The sequence below is a fragment of the Sphaerodactylus townsendi genome, linkage group LG04 (genome assembly GCF_021028975.2).
Source record: "Sphaerodactylus townsendi isolate TG3544 linkage group LG04, MPM_Stown_v2.3, whole genome shotgun sequence".
Classification (NCBI taxonomy): Eukaryota; Metazoa; Chordata; class Lepidosauria; order Squamata; family Sphaerodactylidae; genus Sphaerodactylus; species Sphaerodactylus townsendi.
Window position 1 is genome coordinate 28188946 of NC_059428.1, and position 19743 is coordinate 28208688.

The 19743-nt window shown below is 43.5% G+C and overlaps 1 protein-coding gene across 1 annotated transcript; it reads right to left on the bottom strand.

The window, feature by feature from the left end:
- Positions 1–888: 888 nt before the first annotated feature.
- LOC125432195 (gap junction beta-6 protein-like) lies at positions 889–18305 on the bottom strand. The gene is made up of 2 exons (XM_048495631.1): positions 18064–18305; positions 889–2456 (listed from the first exon to the last, which is right to left on the bottom strand). Exon 2 carries the CDS (start codon positions 2432–2434, stop codon positions 1643–1645), a length of 792 nt encoding a protein of 263 aa, XP_048351588.1. The 5' UTR covers positions 2435–2456; positions 18064–18305; the 3' UTR covers positions 889–1642.
- Positions 18306–19743: the final 1438 nt, after the last annotated feature.

Consider the following 19743-nt stretch of genomic DNA (forward strand, 5'->3'; position numbering starts at 1 on the left):
AAGAAGGGGCAGGCAGGCTCTGGAGCAGCTGTAGCACTGCATGCAATTGCCCAGTACCCTGACGGACGAGGAGGCAGTGAGGGGCCAGCTCACATTCTTCGGGGGCAGGGCCTGGCCCTTCTGGCCTGTGGGGGGAGGGGGCAGCCCAATGCGCCGCCCATGTGACCTAGGTGTGTGGCACCCAGGTTATGAGATCTCCCTGCCCCCCCCCCCAATACACCCCTGTATTGGTTTCAATTCCAAGGCTGCTATACTGCTTAAGACTATAACTAAATGAGATCAAAGATAATTTTGTCTTCTTTGGCCATGCTGGCAGGGACTGATGGGAATTGTAGTCCATGAACATCTGGACTGCCATACGTTCGCCACCACGGTATCTAGGCAGATTCCACATGGGCCAAAAATAGCAGTGTGAAAACGGTGTGTAAAAGGATTTAAAACTGTAAAAAGGTTTACACCATTTTCACACCGCTGTTTTTGGCCCATGCGGAATCCGCTATAGAGACACAAACACCTGACCTATCTTATGATTGGCTAATCCTAAAATTTAGTTTTATGCCTTGGTTCTGCCCTTTGCTCTTCCAAAGAGTGCAGCTAAATTTTGTTCTATTGTTTTAAGGAATATATTAAATTCAAAGCATCTTAAAAGTACTTTTCTTTTATTTGAAATACAGTGACATAGAATTTGGTTCATAGTGGCTGAAAGAAGCAGCTTCATATTATTTTCAACTGTCTGACCAACCAACTATTTTCCCACCATTGTAGACGGCAATCTAAAAACTCAAAAAAGACACTGAGATCTTCTTCAGTACATGAAACCAGTGTGTAACTCATTCAAAAATGAGTATATCAATAGTGGACTTAAATACATATGATTTAAACTGGCAGTCTGTAGAACAGTTGTTTATTTACAGCATGAAAATATACATTTCAAATTATTCAGCTCCAACATAACTAAAATGAAGACATTACCATCCATGTTTGTCTTTCAGAAAATATTAATAAAAAAGACACTACTCATTCATACACGTTAACATTGAAGAACATGAAATCTCAGATTTTATAAAAAATACTTTAATTATATGCAAGTTCACAGGTAAAAACTGCTACCACTGTGGTAAACTGTCTTAATACTAATAGAATCTATTTCATATGACAGCCAGTTCCCTTCCAGTTAGCTCAGTGGTTCGCAACCTTCCTAATGTCGCGACCCTTTAATACAGCTCCTCATGTTGTGGTGACCCCCCACCCTTAACATTTATCCATTTTACAGATGGAGAGCACTGATGCAGAGAGTCTTAGGCGACCCCTGTGAAAGGGTCGCTCGACCCCCAAAGGGGTCCTGACCCCCAGGTTGAGAACCACTGGACTTTAGGATTTATCTCAGCATGAAGGCACTAAAATATCAACTTCTAACAAATCGGAGTTGATTTTATCAGAATATGCATGAGATTATGTATTTCTGTAATACTCAATATATTCTTATGCTGACCTTGACCTTTTAAACCAGAGCACATGTGCCTAATTCAAACATGATAATGCTCATGTTTACTCCACTTAAATTACTGCATAGTTAAGTTTAATCACTTTCATGGGCAGCCTATGAATATGGCCATTTATTTCTTCCAGGCTTGTGGTCGTCTTAGCTGCTTGGAAATCCTGTCACTGTGTTCTGGCAGCTGTCAGATATGAGCTCGTTCATTTCGTTTTGTTTGCTTTCTTCTTTGTTCTCATTATTGGGGTGATGTCCAGTGACTGCTGCTCTTCTAGACCTTTTAATACAAAACTTTGTCACCAAATAACCAAATTCAGTTACGTTTAACAGAATGCAAATGGCAGACACTGCGATCATGAAAATGGTGAAGACAGTCTTTTCAGTGGGCCGGGAAACAAAACAGTCCACGACGTTTGGACAAGGCCAAGCACTGCATTTGAGTAGGCGTGGCATGTGGTACCCATGATACATGTAGTAAAACACATACATGAAGGAAGCTTCAAAGATCAGTCTGAACAAGATGCTGGTCGTGTATGTCCACCACAGAGGGCCCTCAATGTGAAATCTTTGCCTTCTTATTTCTTCTAAGTCCTTATATTCGCTGTTTCCCTCTTTCTTTATAAACTTCTTTTTCTTTTCATGTCTTCTGTATGCCACATGCATGGCTACCAAGAGAGCAGGAGTGGAGACAAAAATGAGCTGAAGGGCCCAGAGTCTGATGTGAGAAATGGGGAAAAAGTGATCATAGCAGACATTTTTGCACCCTGGCTGCAGAGTGTTGCAGACAAAATCATCTTGCTCGTCACCCCAGACTTCCTCCGCAGCAACAACGAGGATCATAATACGGAAGATGAATAGGACAGTCAGCCAGATCTTTCCAATGCTGGTGGAATGTTTGTTTACACCCCCTAAAATGGCCTGAAGTGACCCCCAATCCATTGTGTCGCTTGAGTCCTGGGACCTGTTAAGAAAAGAACATTGTGCCAAAAGAATTAGATGACAGAACACACACATTTGCAGTCAGATGCTTTAACATTAGCACTGTGAGAAATCTTCATGAGGCGAAGGATACGAACATAAGGGTCCTGCTGTATCAGACTATTGGACAATATAGTCCACTATCCTATCAGACAATCAGTTATCCTGGATGGCCAACAATAGGGCATAGAGGCTGAGACGTTCCCTAATGTTCCCTTCTGGCACTGATATTCAGAGGTTTACTGCCTCTAAATTTGGAGGTTCCCTTTAGTGACCTGGCTTGTAACCACTGACGGACATATCCCCCTTAATCTGTCCAATCTTTCTTTAAAGCCATCTGCACCTGTGGCCATCACCATATCTTCTGACAGCAAATTCTAATTTTAATCATTTACTGAGTAGAGAAGTACTTTCTTTTGTCCATCCTATTAACCATCTATTTCACTGGATAACCTTACGTTCTAGTAGGCTGGAAGACTGAGAACAAGTTCTCTCTGTTCATACCCCCTGCCCCATGTATAATGTTATAAACCTCCATCATGTCTCTTTTCTAAACCAAAAAGTCCCAGAGTCTTCATCTTTCCTTATAGTTAAGGTGCTCCAATTCCTTAATCCACCAATCTTAATCTTAATGGTTTCCCTATTACCGTGTTTCCCTGAAAATAAGACGGGGTCTTATATTAATTTTTGCACCAAAAGATGCATTAGGGCTTATTTTCGGAGTAGGGCTCATTTTATGGGAAATACGGTACCTTCACAATTCGTTAAGCCGGGTTCTTGGCAGCCCCTGCTTCCCTGACACATGTGATGCAAGCTGCATCCTCATTGGCAGGGAGCACCCTGCTGGATCACACCATCCTGATCTGTAACTACCGGTAGGGCTTATTTTTGGAGTAGGGCTTATATTTTAAACCTCCTCCCAAAATCCTGAAAAATCATGATAGGGCTTATTTTCGGGGAAATACAGTATGTCTTTTTTTAAAAAACCTTTCTGAAGTACATTAACCAAAACTGCACACAGTATTTCAGTTGAGGCCCTCCCAAAGATCTATACAGGGTTATTATAATATTGGCTGTTTTGTTTTCAGTTCCTTTCCTTTGCTTGCCTTTGAGATTGTTCTGCCACCGGAGTGCTAAAGAAAGTGTATACCTTGTGAGCATATTAAGTCAATTCAGTACAAGTCGGATGAAACTGACAGGAGTAATCTTGCAAGTCCTTTCCCATTCCAAATCAACATTAGCATGTAACAAGAGCAACAACAAAAATCAGCAAAGGAATAACATGTAATCAAATCCCTCATCCTTTCCAAATTTAACTCTGAACCCTGTAGGGTACTCACTCAGATTTCAGAATGTTTTCACATGAGTACAAGGTAACAGAATCCAGATCTGTAAGCTTATGGATAAATTAATTATGGCCAATATAACACATATTTGTTACATTGTGTTTTGTTTACAGCTGAGATGGTATAACATGCAAGGTGCAGTTTAATGTGTCCCCTCTTATACGTCATGAACATAACCTTTCATAGTTAGGTCATAAGCTTTGGGCAGGAAGCTAGCTCAGTCACCTGCAAGCAAACCTGTCCATCACACTCTTTGAGTGAGACAGCACTCCAAATATTTTCTGCTCTGCTGGCGGAATACAATGCTGAACTACTATTTAGAGTTAGAAACTGCTGGACAGAGTTAAAGTCTTAGATAACAGCAGCTACTTAAATGATCAGTGAAACTGAAACTTTGGGAAAGAATACAGTACTGTTTTTGAAGGCACTTTTGAACAGGCACTCTCCCCTTACATCGCCTGTAAACCTAGAAGATTTAGCAAGATTAATCCCTCAGTACAAATTTGAGAACATGCTAGAGTGCTCACTTGCAACAGTGATCAGTTTTTTTGTAGCCTGAGTATGCCTAGTTCTCAGTTCCGCTTAGAGCCGATTCAAAATTCACATGTTCCACAGGACATGTAGGTTTACATTTAGATCAGCATTTGATCAGTTAAGACAGGCCAGGATGCCTAAGCAAAATTGTGGCTACCTATTATGTGTCCACTGCATGTCCTTGAAGACAGCATACAGACTCATCTTAAGAACTATCTCTTCCTATGTGCCATCATGTGCCAGGTGTACTCTTGATGTTGCCCCCGCCTGCTAGCTGCTTCCCAGCATAGGGTGGCCTTCCTGGCATTGACCAAAGTCTGTGCTTTTTCCATCATAGCCCTCACCCTGTGGAGTAGGCTCCTTCAGGAAGCAAGAAGGGCACAGGCTTTAGAGATGTTTGGGAGGCCCCGAAAGGCCGTTCCTGTGCCTGAACTTTTAATATTTGTTAGGGAGAGGGGGGGAGGGGTGAGAATGTGAGTATGCACTCACAAGAAGAGTTTGGATTTATAGCCCACCTTTCTCTCCTGTAAGGAGACTCAAGGTGGCTTACAAGCTCCTTTCCCCTCCTCTCCGCACAACAGACCCCTTGTGAGGTAAGTGGGGCTGAGAGAGTTCTGAAGAACTGTGACTAGTCCAAGGTCACCCAGCAGGGATGTAGGAGTGTGGAAACACATCTAGTTCCAGTTGCGTAGCTACCACGGGGCGGAGATGGGGTATCTCAACCCGGGCACATGCCATCGGCATCATGTGGGGGTGGAAAATCACCCCCACGCCCCTCCCCCTTTCCCCCGCCCCCGCGAAGTCTGAAGCAGCCTGGTGGGCCCAGCCAGGCTGCTTTTTCAGCCTGCTGAACTAAGGTAAGTGGGGTAAAGCCCTATGGGGGACCCGGGTGATTGCGGGGGGTGGGGCGGGCACCATTTGTCCCCCCCATGCCACTGTCTGATTCACCAGATAAACCTCTGCCACTCAGGTGGAGGAGTGGGGAATCAAACCCGGTTCTCCAGATTAGAATCCACCTGCTCTTAACCACTACACCATGCCTATGTATTTCTAACTACTCCAGGATTCCATCAGATTTCAACAATACATTTACAATACATTCAATTGTGTTTGACAATGCCATCAATGAGGCTGATGCAATAACTGTAAAGCAGCTATAGTTACACTGATTAACAACAAAATCTGCACCTTAAATTATACTGAAGTCAAAGCAAAAATTTTGTATTTTCAAATGCTATAGAGACATGTTATCAGACTGGATGGCCTGTACCCATTAGGCACTTCCAATCTGAATCTACACATATGATCCATCATAAAAACTCATTAGAATTTAGAGCCTTAACTCATGAAACGAGTTCGACTTGTATTTTGAGGGCTGTACAAGCATAAAACTTATGCAAAACTTATACCAGGATACAGTTTGTTATAACAGCAGTCTTCCAGGAAGAAACAAGGCTAATCCACACACCTCCTCTCAGACAATGCTACTAAAGGTTGATGCACGTGCTATAAAATCCTTGCAGAACTGTTTTATAACTGCTGTATACTGTAGGTTCCCTACTGGGAGTTCATTCCCAGGCACACAAAGACTCAATTTAGACTGGGACAAGGGACTTCAGCCTTCCTTTGTGCGGTTTTCCTGAAACGGCCCCAGAGAGGCAGAGTTTGCCCTGATGGGAACACTAACACGTAGTTAGACCATATGTCCCGAACCGGCCTCTGCGCTCTGCAGATGCCAATTTGCTGGTGATCCCTGGCCCCTCCATGATGCGGCTAGCCTCTACCCGGGCCAGAGCCTTTACAGCTCTGGCCCCCGCCTGGTGGAACGCTCTCCCTCCAGCTGTGCGGGCCCTGCGGGATCTCAACGAGTTCCACAGGGCCTGCAAGACTGAGCTGTTCCACCAGGCCTTTGGGGAGGCTGGCCGCTGATGCCCCCCCCCCCGGTTAACATCTGTGGATCCTGCCGCCCCTCCCCTCTTTTAGGGGATTGGTTAGTAGGTCGCCTCTTATTGTATTATTTATTGTATTTGATATTAATACGCTGCTTTTAATGGGGTTTTAATGATTCAAAGACTATAGAGCCATTTACTATGATTTATTTGATGATTTGAGATTTGTTGATTTTATTTTGTGCTCTATTTGTATGTTCATGTTCACCGCCCTGAGCCCTTCAGGGGAGGGCGGTATATAAATGAAATAAATAAATAAATAAATAAATAAAAATTAAGTTCCCCATATGATAAATAGCTGCTTCCTAGAATAGTTTCAGTTTGGAACAGTGTCACGGTGGGGGAGGCTGGAGCCCCCTTTACCCACGCCCGATAGGATTCAGACCAAGGTATATCTGGGAATAAAATTCCCATTTGCACAACAAATCTAACACCCTTTGTATGTGAATTAGTTTGTTTAACATGCAATACATGAGCACTAGAACCAGTTCTTAGGATACTGCTAAAACAAAGCACATTTTCACTGACAAAAGATGAAGTATTCACAAAGCAACCTCGGATTATGTATTCAAGTTACCACCGCAGAACCACCAGCATATGGTTCAACAACTGCCTAAATAAATATGCCACTGAAGGGAAGCAGTCACAGCTAGATTCTGCTACTTTTGGATTTGTTAAAAACAAGGCTGTTTCACATGTTACCTGATGACAACATATATATGCAGCAGGGAGGTGCAACTAATCGGCAAAAGTACTCAAATCACATTTGCAATTGAAAACATACATTTGTTCTGCACGAATTATCATCACATCCTGTGGCTTTGAATTCCATAAATGAATCATGCATTGTGTGAATATTTCTTTTTGTCTTGTCTGAATCTACTGTCAGTGTTTTAATTGGATGAACCCCAAATCCTAGTATAGTATGAAGGGAAAAAATACCCCTCTCCACTCTCTCAAAACAAATTATTTTATGTATAGTAACATATTTCTGCTTCTTTGGCTGATTATACACTGGTGCTCTGCCCTGCACTGAAGGGAAATTCTCTTTGGGGCAGACCTTGCTATGGAGACACCCCCCCCCCCCCAGCCACTCACTGCATGGTAAATCCCATAACATACAACAGCCGACAGCATGAACTGCATTATCTAGCTGTGTTTAGGATTACCGTAAGTAGTAGGGTTGCCAGCTCTGAATTGGGAAATATCTCGATTTCAGGGAGTGGGGGAGCCCTGGATTAGCAGAAAAGAGAGGGATTCCACTGGGGTATGATGCCACAGAGTCCACAAGAAGCCATTTTCTCCAGGAGAGGCCCCTCTGCACTCTGTTTAGTAGTGATTGCTCAATCTGGCCATACACACACACAAAAGAAGACCGAGGCCAGATTTTGAAGCAGAATCAGAAATTAAGATGCTTTCTCAGTCCATCATCCTGGACCAGTCTTACAGTTTCATTTTTAATATTTAGTACTTGATTTAACTTCTATTATGGCCTGTGCATTTTGTTGGGTCACTATAATGCTAATCAATGGTGAATTTATCTTCTTAATCTTATGCTCTGCATTGTGTAACAGTGAATTTATTTAGGGCACATTAGACTGGGCTGTATGCCATAAATGCAAGTAGCACATTGTCTTCCATTGGCTGAAGATGTAGAACTCTGGAAACTAGGTTAGCTCGGGACCCAACTACATGACATGCCTGGAATTCTAAGCTCTGAGCACTCAGCATTTTTTCCACTTTGATAAACTAATTGTTAACTGTAGCTTCTTTCCTCCCCTTCCTTTTCCAAATGATCTTTGGATCCTTAGGGATCCATCCAACTATCGCCCAGTGTCTAATCGACCATTCCTGGGCAGGGTAGTTGAGAGAATGGTGGCGGAAAATCTTCAGGAATTCCTGAAGGACACATCAATCCTGCTTTTGTGCTGGGAGTGGGATGGAGTTGGCCCTGGTCACCCTCACAGTTGACACTAGGACCATGGCAGGTCAGCACTGCTGATTTTACTTGATCTGACAGCAGCATTTGACCTGGTTGATTCTAATGTCTTGATCAACCGCCTAGCTGATGCTGGGATCCATGGGTCAGCCTTGCAGTGGTTACGCTCACTCCTCTGGGGTAGGGTTTGGACTGGGATGCCATCAATATGAAGAAGGGGGGGGGGGAGCTGACACAGTCTGTTTGTAGGTGACTGCCCAGAAGTTAGAGGCACAAGTCACACAGCTGGCTCACCTGGCCTTTTACCATCTTGGACAGGTGAGATTATTGGTGCACTACTTGTCCCAAACTGAGCAGGCCAGTGATCCATGCAAAGGTCACCTCTAGACTGACTTACTGTAACTCTCACTACACCGGGCTTCCCTTGAGTCTTCTCTGGAAAGTCCAGCTGGTCCAAAATGCAGCAGCATGGGCCCTCACTGGAACTCTGTGAAGAATACATATTCAACCAGTGCTCCACCAGCTGCACTGGCTCTGGGTAAAGTACAGAATTCGGTTCAAGGTGTTGGCACATATCTTTAAAGCCCCAAATGGTTTAAGGCCATCCTACCTGAGGGACTGCCTCTCCCATTATGTTCCCTGAAGAGCAATTTGATCTACAAATATTAATTTACTGGTAATTCTTGGCCCAAAAGAGGTCTCAGCCAGGACTTGTGGAATGCTCTGATGGAGGATACTGGGGCACTGCATGATTTGATGCAATTCTGCAGGGCTTGCAAGGCAGAGCCGTCCAGCAGGCCTACAGCTGAGGCAGTGATAAGAACTGTAAGGACCTTTAATATACTTTGACCTCCCCCTTGTTCTTATCCCCATCCGGATTATCATCTCCATAGGAAATTAGCACTGCCATCTGAGGAATTTTTAATCTATTGTTTTAATTATATAATCTATATTTATGGAGATATTGAATACTTATTTGGTAGAAGTCACTCTGAGCCCGAAATGGAAAGGGCAACACAAAAATCCAATAAAATAAAATAAATAAAATATTGCATGTTTCTATCGTAGTTAACAAATGCTGACACTGATCCCTCACCTTGCTCATCTGGAGCCCCTTTGAATTGCTTGGCTAAGTTTTGATGTTGATTGTATGTTCATCATCACCTGGGCTGATCAACTAATACACATGACAAGCTGCCCATAACTAGAACTAGATTTGAACCACTGTTACTTGCTGAAAGGCAGGAGTGTGTATGTATGTGTGTAAAGTGCTGTCAAGTTGCAGCCAACTTATATGGCAACCTCTTATGGGGTTTACAAGGCAAGAGACAATGGTGGTTTACCATTGCCTGCCTATGCATAGTGACCCTGGTTTTCCTGGATGGTCTCCCATCCAAATACTAAGCAGGGCTGACCCTGCTGAGACGCTGAGATCTGATGAGATCAGTCAAGTCTGGGCCAGCCAGGTCAGGGAAAAGACAGTAGATAGTGGGGTTTTTAAAAACTAAATACCACCCCCACCCCATTACATTTAACTAAATAAATGTTAACAGCAAACAAAAGGGGAAGAAGACAAGTGCTGTACTTGGCCAGACTCCATCGCATAAATAAATTTGCTTTGGAAAGGTTTGTGAAACATCAATGGTTTTGTTTGAACAGACACACTTAGGAATGTCATTGTAATGAATGAAAATACTACCTGAATAGTTTTGGTTCTAAAAGCTGCATGTAAACTAGGTCACAAGTGAAACACAAAGGCACCAGTGAGAGAATTTACACTCATCATGAACCATCACAATCCAAGTTCTAATGCTAAACAACTGTTGTCCTAACAGGAAGGGACCCTCCTGAGCATATCTCTGCTCATTTACACCTGAGGTGACGAAAAGGAACTGCTGTACCATTTGGCATGCATGTTAGGGTTCTCATGCCTTTCTAATGCCGTTACCCTTTAATACAGTTCCTCATACTGTGGTGACCCCCAACCCTAACATTTATCCATTTTACAGATGGAGAACACTGATGCAAAGAGTCTTAGGTGACCCCTTAGGCGACCCCTGTGAAAGTGTTCTTCGACCTCCAAAGGGGTCCCGACCCCCAGGTTGAGAACCACTGTGTTAGAGGTTTCTTAACCCTACTTTAACCCTTTAGGAATAGGATGCATTAAAAATTTAGATTTAAAAGATAACAATGGATGCATTGGACCAAATTTTGTTAGAAAGGGTGAGAGACTTTGTGTATGTACGCACGCACATGTGAAATGTCACCTCTTTCATATTTCCTGGTTCCATGAAGCCCAACTGAAATTAATCCAAGAATAAGATATTACCCTGTCTAGTTAGTTTCTTGGGACAAAGCACATGTTACCTTAGCAAATATGTCCTCTCAAATATGTCTGTGTAGATAGCAAAAGTGAGGCAAAAAACAGAAGAATTGTGCAAACCAGCTGGCAAGCTAGAGGGGCATGTGACCCTACTTTCACCATCCATTTTCCCATTCAGATGCTACCTGCTGGCTATTTCCTCTCATTCAGGGTTATTTTTAGTCCTGAAGTCTGATTTGGGGAAAACAGACTAGAGAAATTAATTGAAGGAGAGAACTGGTGAACAGAAGGAAAGTACCCCCCCAACAATGTTTATTCTCTCCCCTCGCCTGCATGTGGTCAAGGTGATGTAAATGGTTTCCCCCTCACACACTGATTTTCTCTGCAAATGGTCCCCTACCTATATTAACAATGAAGCGTAGAACAGGAAATCAGGTTTCTCTGGTAATTTTAGTTCTTCCCTCAGAAAGTCAGTGGAAGGAACGGGACTAACTCTGTCAAATTGGCTAGGTCACCCTATTAATACAACTAATCTAACTAAAGAAAACTAATCTAATCTAACAATAGTTAAGAAACAATTGCCATAGACTGAACCAAAGTGATCAGAATGCTATACAGCTTACGCAATTGCTATAGAATTTAAGTTAAGATGTCATTTCAGAAGTGCAAAGATGACAAGACTACATATTTCTGAAGACCTTTATCAATTTCCACCATTTGCCATGTACAATAAATTGCTGTTTCTTACTCAGGCAAAGTTCTCACACACCTCAAGGTTTGTGTTAGCAAAATAATTGACAGTTTTGTGTCAGTATAGTTAATCAGAGTGACTAAGAAACACTAATACTTTGAATTTCCTATGAAAAAAGAACCACAAGAATGATAGTTTATGCTAGTCAGAGTCAACTAGGGGAGGGAGAGAAAGTTGGATCAGTGCTTAAAGATCTTACCACATGATTTGACAAATCCAAATAAGTTTCTCCTCTTTGTGAGGCTCTGAGGGGGGGAAATCAGCCTGGGTGTGTCACAAATTAACTTTAGCTGCTGCTGCTTTTATTGTCCTTGGCTGTTTGGTTTGACAGATACATCGTATACAGGTACAGCATGTATTGAGAAGTTCAGAAGGACTGCACATTTACCGGAAATTGGGAGTTAGCGGCAGGTTAAAGCGTTCTTCCACTGCTCCTCATGCATCTAGGCAGAGGGACATAGCAAAAGTTGCTAGATAACCTTATGGCTGAGATAGTTCTGTATATTCTCTCCAAATATGTAGAGTTGGACCCTGCCAGCATTTCTACTGACACAAGACCACTCTCAGCAAGGCTATGTCAGGAATCAGGGAACTTGGGCCAAGGAGACTGTGTAGGGGAATTGGTTCATACCACCCATCTTTCCCCTTTCTCTGCAGACACACTCTTAGGATCAAGCCTTTGGACACTCCTTCAGACTACTAAATCAGCATTTCTAAAACTGTGCTGTGGGAACCCCTAGAAGTCCCCAAGGGTACCCTGACAAGTCTGCAAGTAATTTTTAAGAACAGGGGATAAGACCAATCATAGCTGCTTCAGCTATAATATTTAACTGGTTTTCATTCTATTTTCATTTTTCAATGAAAAGTATTTCACAATAGAGCCAGAGACTTCCATGTATCAATAGACAAAAAAATAACCAAGACTAGTTTTCAATTGAATACGAGAAGCCCAAATTTAATGAAATGCCAGATTTTCCCCATTTCTATGAACAGCCCTGGTTTTTTTCCAGGTGCCTGCCCAACCTTATTCAACTGTCTTCCACCAGGCCTTTGGTTGAAGCAGTGATGGTTTGTTCCATCTTTCTGGCCTCCCAATCTACCCCTCCTTTCTCTCCTCTCTGATCAGTTTATTATTTCTAGAGGGTGGGAGGTCAAAAGTTTTTAGTCCAAGTGGGTGGGAGGTCAAAAGTTTTTAGTCCGATTTGGTTTTTTAAGACTAATTTTAGCCTAATTTGATGAGAAATTTTAGAGTAGGAATTGAAATTTTATTAGTTCTGGAGCATTTTCCGGGCTGTGTGGCCATAGTTTGGTAGATCTTGTTCCTAACGTTTTGCCTGCATCTGTGGCTGGCATCTTCAGAGGTGTATCACAGAGGGAAGTCTGTTACCAGATGCCAGCCACAGATGCAGGCAAAACGTAAGGAACAAGATCCACCAGACCACGACCACACAGCCCGGAAAACCCACCACAACCAGCTGAATCCGGCCGTGAAAGCCTTCGACAATACATTGAAATTTTATTGTTTTAATTGCTTTCTATGTTTTATGGAATTTTGTGTCATGTTTTATTATGTATGTGAGCCACCCTAAGCCCGGTTTGGCTAGAAAAGGAAGCCTAATAAATAATAACGTTGCTTATGATCACCAGTCCCATCCAATGAAGTGACATGAATTAGAACAGTTATTCTTAATCTTTAATCTATCTACCCCCACCCCCACCCCAAGTGCTGAGGCTCTGTGTGATGGACAGGAGGTTGTTCTGTCCCTGAAGGGAAAGTCAGCCACTGAGATGAGCCCACAGGAATGCTGTTCCAGTATCCAATCACCTGTGGGAATGGAGGGACCACAGGAGCAAAAGAGTTGAGTTCTGCTTCAGGGAGAGAGCAGCAATAGCTCAGGTCTGGAAAAAGCCAACAGAGCGACGGGTAGCTCTGACAGTATGGCAGAACGATTTAGCTCTGTCTCTGGGAGAGAAGAGAGTGCTCAATTGGTAGGCCCATCTCTGGTGAGGAGGAGACCTTGTACAGACCAGGTGTTCAGGAGCAACAGCCGCAGAAGGACATTGCTTTCACAGTCTGCATGTGAGATCCCAAAGGCACCTGGTGGGCCACTGAGAGTAGCAGAGTGCTGGACTAGATGGACTCTGGTCTGATCCAGCTGGCTTGTTCTTATGTTCTTATGTACAATTTAGTCTGACTCTGGGGAAAGGGCAGGCTGGCCTGGGGAGAATCCTATGGTTGAGAGAGGATCCAACCTAGTGGCAAGTCAACAAAAGTCTGTTTTTGTGTCTAAGAGAAAGGTAGAAAACTCTATCTACTCTCTGAAGTCATAACCAGTTTAAATTTTTGTTGCTTGGCCAGGTCTCTATGTTGTCTATCTGGAGACCTGTGCTGTTGGTTTGTTCCTTTAAAACCAACCTGTAAATAAATAAATCTTCTCAGTTGTTTATATATTAATCCATCCTCAGTGATCTCAATAATCTCCTCATGCACTGCAAAACTTACCTCAGCGAACCCAAAGGCATCACACTCTCTTCCTGTAGAAACCATGGAAACTGAGGGGAAGGTTTATAGTTGAAAACTAAACTAGCTCCCAAAAATCTTAGAAGAAGAATTTGGATTTATACCCCACCTTTCTCTCCTGTAAGGAGATTCAAAGTGGCTTACAAGCTCCTTTCCCTTCCTCTCCCCACAACAGGCACCTTGTGAGGTAGGCAGGGCTGAGAGAGTTCCAAAGAACTGTGACTAGCCCAAGGTCACCCAGCAGGGAAGTAGGAGTGTGGAAACACATCTGGTTCACCAGATAAGCCTCTGCCACTCAGGTGGAGGAGTGGGGAATCAAACCTGGTTCTCCTGATTAGAATACATCTGCTCTTAACCACTACATCACACTCGCTCTGTGTGCATCCCCTTGGAAGAAGAAAAAAAGCTTGCCACATTCTGTGAGCAGGGAGGGCAAATTGGGAAGGAAAATAGCTTGAAGCAGAAGAGTAGTAGTAGTTTGGATTTATACCCCACCTTTTTCTCCTGTAAGGAGACTCAAGGTGGCTTACAAGCTCCTTTCCCTTCCTCTCCACACAACAGACACCTTGTGAGGTAGGTGGGGCTGAGAGAGTTCTGAAGAACTGTGACTAGCCCAAGGTAATCCAGCAGGAATGCAGGAGTGCAAAAACACATATGGTTTATCAGATAAGTAGGGAATTAAACCTGGTTCTCCAATTAGAATCCACCTGCTCTTAACCACTACACCACACTGGCTCCATTTGCCTTTGTAGCTCCATTGACATGGTCCCTTTTGTCAGCCCCTCCCCCGCCTCGATATTCAAATGCACACTGCTAGCAAAGATCAAAAGTACAGGCAGAGTAGTACCTTTTTGCTCTAATGACTAAATGAAAATGTCCTAACCATGCAAGGTTACCCTTCCTCCTTGACATTAAATCTACTGGAAGATTAAGTAGTTCCATGCATCCCCATATAATGAGAATTCAATGGCTTATGGCAGTGTTTCCCAACCTTTTTGAGGTCAGGGTACCCTTGACCTCACTCTTCTTATCTCATGGTACCCCTGCCGCCACCCTCCACCGTCCCCTCCCATTGCCCCTGCTTGCCACACCCCTACCTTCCCCTCCCAGGGTGAAGGGAAGCACTGGGGGTGGGGGTTGCTGCTGACCTTGTGGTAGGCCCTGCCCCATCGGCCAGCTCCATGTCCTTGCTGGCGCCAGTGGGAGACACCACAAAAATGAGGGGTGGTGGTGGTAGTGTTGCCGCGGTACCCCTGGGACATGCTCACGGCACCCCAGGGTACCACGGAACCCTGGTTGAGAATGGCTGGCTTATGGGTTACATGTTATGACCACCACTCTGCTAATGGCATCCCTTTCCTTCAAATCCCTGTCTTCAAATGCAACAGACTCTTCTGTTGGAGGAACACTTCTTTTCCAGGCAGAACATGTTAAGCAAAGTGATTAGACACAATCCAATATGGATCCCACCAGAAACAGCTGGCTATATCATCCTTCTATTACTTAGACAATATATGACATATGAAAAGAGCTTTGATTCTAATTTCATTTATGCTCACATCAACACTGACTTGCACAACAGATTGCTATTGTTTCAACATTACAAACAGAGTCAAGAATAGAATCATCTGCTCCAACTCAAGAACAGCAATCCATGTGCAGAAACAGGTTCCAATTGGAATATGCTCTTCAAGAACAGACTTGAGCAAATAACAAATATTGTAACAGCGAAAAGAAAAGTCTATATCCAGCATTCTGAGTTGTATGCATAGTGCCATAAAGCATTAAACATATGGTAGGGCTATCAGAGGTCTGATTACCTATTTGAGGAGTATACATCATTCCTCTGATGAGCTCAGGTTAATATTTTAGCTTACAAGAACTCTGGGTTTGTTTTCTTTTTGCCACCTCTCTGGACCAAGTCAGAAATCTACCAAAGGTTATCTAACTAGGTAGTGGCAAAGTAGAGATTTGCACTTGTATCTTTACAAGCCCAAAGGAAATATATTACAACATGTTAAATAAACTGCATGCTGTCGAACATATCACAGGAGGACAGAGAAACATACAACATACAATACAAATGTGAGGTTACTACATCAGGAGTACCATAAAAATATGAACTTGCCCACAGTAAGACTTGCTTGATTTGATTTCTAAGTGATGAAAAAATAAATTAGCTGTTTCTAAACGTAGTAATTCAACGTGCATAAGTGCGTACTTGGTGGCAAGTTCAACTAAGATATCATTCGAGGAGTAGGACAACTTGTTCCAAGCATCAATGACTTCAGTTTCACGTGGACTTCTAAAGGAGGCATGTTCTAACTTAGATAAGGTGATTTGTCCAAGAGATCTTCATTGTGCAAGGCAAGGGAAACAATACACATCACCTGACTCCTATTTTGATGCCTCCAGAAAGGAAAAAAGAGAACCTTGATCTCCCTTAACTAAAAATTAACCCCTTGTTACTAATGGATGACAGAATCTTGTGATCAGTCCGCAGATACTCACTCAAGGTAGAGATTACAGAAAGCCAAATAACAATTGAAGAAAGAGATTCTACAGCACAGCATCTTTCCAAAGCGCAAGATTTACCAAACCTGTCCTGCAAGTCAATTAACACCAGCCCTCTTTTTGAAGACTCAGACCAGGCGCATTGCCTTGTTTATCCCAGATCTTCACTGCTGTGCTAAATAAAAGGAAAATTACCAGCTGGGAAAGCACTGCTAAAACTAAATGGATCATTACCACGGAGCAGAAAATATAGATGGAAGAGGCTTATTCCTGGGGAATAATTCCCCTGACTATTAGATAAGGCACTAAGGAAATCCTAACATGAGAAGAGCCTTCCTAGATAGGACCAAATTTCCAACAACAGTCAGATGTTTCTGGGAAGTCCATAAGCAGGGCTAAAAGGCAATGAAACGGCATTGTTTATTGTCCCAGCTACAGAAAGTTGTGTTTACTGGCTCTGACTGGGAAGGCTCCACTTAGTTAACATGGCTAATAGGCAACTACAAACCAGTCTTCCTTGAGTTCTCATCTCTTCCCTCTCCATTATTTCCTCTGTCATCCAGGTAAATTCCAAAAGCTGGGCTTAATTTAAGGCCAGGATTCCTTCTGCAAGACTACATGAAATACTTCCATAATCACCACCTTCCCAAATGCTTATTATTGATCACAGCCCAGAAAGAAATTTCAGCAGACACCTAACCACAGCTATCCTAGATCCACCAACACATCCTACAGGTTTCCTGGTCCCTTTGCTCCCCCTCCCATTTAAAAGTCTGCCTTTTCCAGAATTATTGTAATTTCCTGAGTTGCTGGTTCATTTGCCAACCCATCCCCAAACACCACAATAAAATTGGCTTTTCAAAGACCTTCAATCAATGTTGCTTTAACTCCTAGAGCAGTAAAATAATAAATTTCAAAGGGGAGGAGTGCATCTCTGTGTATGACGAGAACCATCATAGATTCCCTTACCTATTCTAGCATTAAAACCGCCCATTATAAGTATTCAGATATTGGGGAAGTTCGTTTTCAAGTTAGATAAATCATCCCCAAATAGTCTCCAATAGCTACTAAGTTCCAAGTCTATATCAGTAGATGGTAAATAAAAATTGATAATTAATAGTGGTTTAGAGTGCGTATCCATGATTAGAGCTTGGGCAAATGAATTGCATGGATCGAGATATCTCATAATAGGATGTAATTTTTTCTTAACCAGAATACAAAGACCAGCTCGATAGCGTCCTCTTGAATTTTGGCTGAAGCCAGGTAAGTGGAAGGGGTAGAAACCTGTCATTCTTGGAGCATCTAATAGCCAGGTTTCCTGTAATAGCATACTATCAAATTTAGAAATAAAATCCATCAGATCACGATCCTCCCTTTTGGACTTCCACCCTGCTATATTCCGTGAGAGAAACTTGAAACTTGAACCTAGACCTGGGGGTTCAACTGGATCAGCTAGTCAATTCGACTACTCAACTCTGTCCAAAACTCCGGGACGAGAACCAGAAAAAAGAAACCTCACCCACAAACTGGAAATATGAAATATTCCCCGTGAGGTCTGGGCGAAGGGGGTCGGGCTGAAGCCCCGAAGTTGGATCGCTCATATTTGGAAATTAAAATGTCACTTCGCCTGACTGACACGGACCAGCCGGGACAAGGAGGAGTTCAGCGGAGAAAGAAATCCCTTCTTTCCCCTCCGAGGGCTCGGAGCCTCACCTGTCCGCGGCGTCTGAGGGAAATCAACGCCCCTGCGCGCCGCGCCGAACGAGGAGCACCATGGACCGAAAGGGCGGGAAAAGTCGCCCCGCTGCCGGCACTGGGCTCCTCTCCTCTCCTCGCCAAAAAGCGGCGTCTCTTCGGGGAAGGCGGCCCGGCCCGGTCTCCTCCGTGGCCTTCTTCGCGGCGTTGAGCAGTCCTTCCCTGTTGGCGGCGGCTTTTAACCGCGCCCCTCACCTGCCTCCATCCCTCCTGCCCGCCTCCCCTTGACGCGCCTCAAGGAGCAGAGGAGGCGGAGAGGCCTGCAGGAGGCGGGAAACGAGCGCGAGGGGAAGACGCGGGAGGCCCTCAGGGCGACGGCGGCGGCCACGGGGCGGGAAAGGCGCCTGGTTTCCTCCTTTCTGGCTGAAGAAAGAGGGCGAGCCGCAGACAGGGAAGCGGGAGAGCCATCGCAGACAGGGTTTTGCCGCCCGCTCTGCCCACCGCAGCCCCTTCAGTGGGGCAAACGCAGCGCAACACACCAAGGAAACTTTTCTGCAACACGAGGCTCCTCCTGCACTCCTCAGTCACTCAGCCCTGGCAAGGAAGGGTGGGGAGCTGGTCAAGTCTTCAGGATACTTTGTTGGTCCGTTTAGAGAAGGAGGAAAAAAGTAGACAGCAGCAGCAAGGTAAAAAAAAGAATCAAAGTGATAAAATTGCCACAATAGTCCGGAACCAAAGTGATAGCATTATGACCACCATGGGGGAAAATAGCTCAAAAGTTCCTTAATTGTCATCATCTTGGGATTCTTTGCTTTTGCACTAGTAAGAAAAAAAAACATTCTATATTGAGGTGCTATATTTGTGTTGCTATTTTTCAGTCCATAATGCAGCTTATTTTTGCAAACCCTATCTTTGGTTTTCTGTTTATAGATGGTCTTCAAAATGGCAGCCTAAAAAATAGTGCTGTACACAGGGGAAGGGCTTTCTTGAAATTAGGGTCTCCTTTATTCAGAAAGGAGCTCTGATATCAAAATCTTATACACTGGAAATCTTATGGGTTGTTGTTATTGTTGTTATTAATATTTATTTATTTATTTAATATACCGCCCACCCCCGGAGGGCACTGGGCAGTGTACAACATAAAATGACATATACATAATAGGAAGAGCACAGTCCTAATCGGACAATCATAATCTCAAATATAAATATGGCTCTATAACATTAAAATAACTAAACCCATTTAAAATACAGCGTACATTATACAGCGTCCAACAGTTTAAAAACCCTGCTAGAGAGGGGAATGGAAGGCCCCATAGATGTAATAGGAACCACCTAGGTTAAAAGGGGGGGGGGCTACTAGACTCAAATAATGCTACGGGACTCAAATATGTAACCATCAAAGAAGCGTGATCTCCCCACATAAGATTGAGTAGCACAAACCATAAATACAAATCAGAATGTTTACTTTTGGCATTTAGATGGCACCAATTTGTCTTCTTGGGTTTCATAGCACATCTTAAGAATTTGAAAATTCTGGATACACTTATCAAGGCTGTAAGATCCAGTTTTCAAATATATCTTACAGCATCATCCTAAGAGGTCTTACTCAAGGTTATTCTGTGGGTCTTATCCCTGGGGAAATGTTCTTAGGATAGTATTGATAGCCAGTCCCAAACTGTACGGAGGAAAGTATGATGT

Coding starts and splice junctions, on each gene's coding strand:
- LOC125432195 (XM_048495631.1), bottom strand. CDS start 2,434: ATGGATTGGGGGTCACTTCAGGCCATTTTAGGGGGTGTAAACAAACAT.